Genomic DNA, 1,086 nt, shown 5'->3' with positions numbered 1-1,086 from the left:
AAATACCAGCAGCAATGAAAAGCAGTCAATGAAAAGAGCTGGCCTGCAATGAAAAGTATCCAATGAAATATCCTGGCCTGCAATGAAAAGCTATCAATGAAAATACCAGCAGCAATGAAAAGTGGTCAATGAGAAAGGCTGGCCTGCAATGAAAAGTAGCCAATGAAAATCCTAGAGAGCAATGAAAAGCTACCAATGAAATATCCTGGCCTGCAATGAAAAGCACCCAATGAAAATGCCAGCAGCAATGAAAAGTGGATAATGAAAAGGGCTGGCCAGCAATGAAAAGTGGTCAATGAAAATGGCTGGACTGCAATGAAAAGCAGTTAATGATAAGTTGTGACCTGCAATGAAAAGTTATTGAAATGCACAAGGCCTCTTATGAAAAAAATCCTTATCATAAAAGGGCCTGGGATATATATGATATACTTTTCATAAAAGTATGTGGAGCTATGCACAAGGCCTTCCTGGCCTATGCCATGGTTTTATGATTTGGATGGTAAGCACCACTCAAGCCGGAGCAGTTCCTCGGCGCCAGAGCGCGGTCGTTCAGGCCCACGCACCTCGAACAGAGCCAGCCTGTATCCCAGGCCTCGCTCATCCTCCCCATCCTATCGAGCGCGTTACCAACGCCGAAGCGACGAATCACCTGTCACGTCCGCAGGCTGCGCGTGCATGGTATCATTACTGGCAGCTCAAATACCTGGCACGCCCCCATGGGAGTTACGTGGAGTCCCGCATTCCTGGAAGAGGGTGTCATCCTGTTTCCGGACAACAGGACACAAATACGTCTTAGATTCTGGGCTGCCTGCGACCTCTTCTTCACGAACATGCGCCACTTGCTGGAGCTCGCGATTAGGAGAGGCATGAAGTTCATCATAGCCATTCCATTCGAAGCACTTCCACGCTTTCATCAACAGGAAAAGCCCAGTCTTGCCGACCTCACAAAACGCACCTATGACACTGGTTTTCAAGAGACGCCTCTCACATACAGCAAAGGCGGCTCTGCCTTCATGGATCAGTACTTAGGCAAACTGGCGGACATTCTTCGTCGGCCACACGCACGAGCAGTTATTTCTATGGAGG

General features: G+C 48.2%; 1 protein-coding gene across 1 annotated transcript in view; it reads left to right on the top strand.

Annotated features, from left to right (window-relative positions):
• Positions 1–442: 442 nt before the first annotated feature.
• The window catches only part of LACBIDRAFT_332631 (uncharacterized protein), a gene marked incomplete at both ends in the record, with an annotated part of 1,582 nt that continues 938 nt past the window's right edge, over positions 443–1,086 (top strand). Inside the window, 2 exons of the mRNA XM_001887220.1 lie at positions 443–499; positions 525–1,070. Of these exons, the coding sequence (XP_001887255.1) occupies positions 443–499; positions 525–1,070 (603 nt within the window). The remainder of the gene's footprint in view (positions 500–524; positions 1,071–1,086) is intronic.

The sequence above is a fragment of the Laccaria bicolor genome, genomic scaffold, assembly GCF_000143565.1.
Source record: "Laccaria bicolor S238N-H82 LACBIscaffold_43 genomic scaffold, whole genome shotgun sequence".
Lineage (NCBI taxonomy): Eukaryota > Fungi > Basidiomycota > Agaricomycetes > Agaricales > Hydnangiaceae > Laccaria > Laccaria bicolor.
This window is presented reverse-complemented; position numbering and strand designations above follow the sequence as displayed.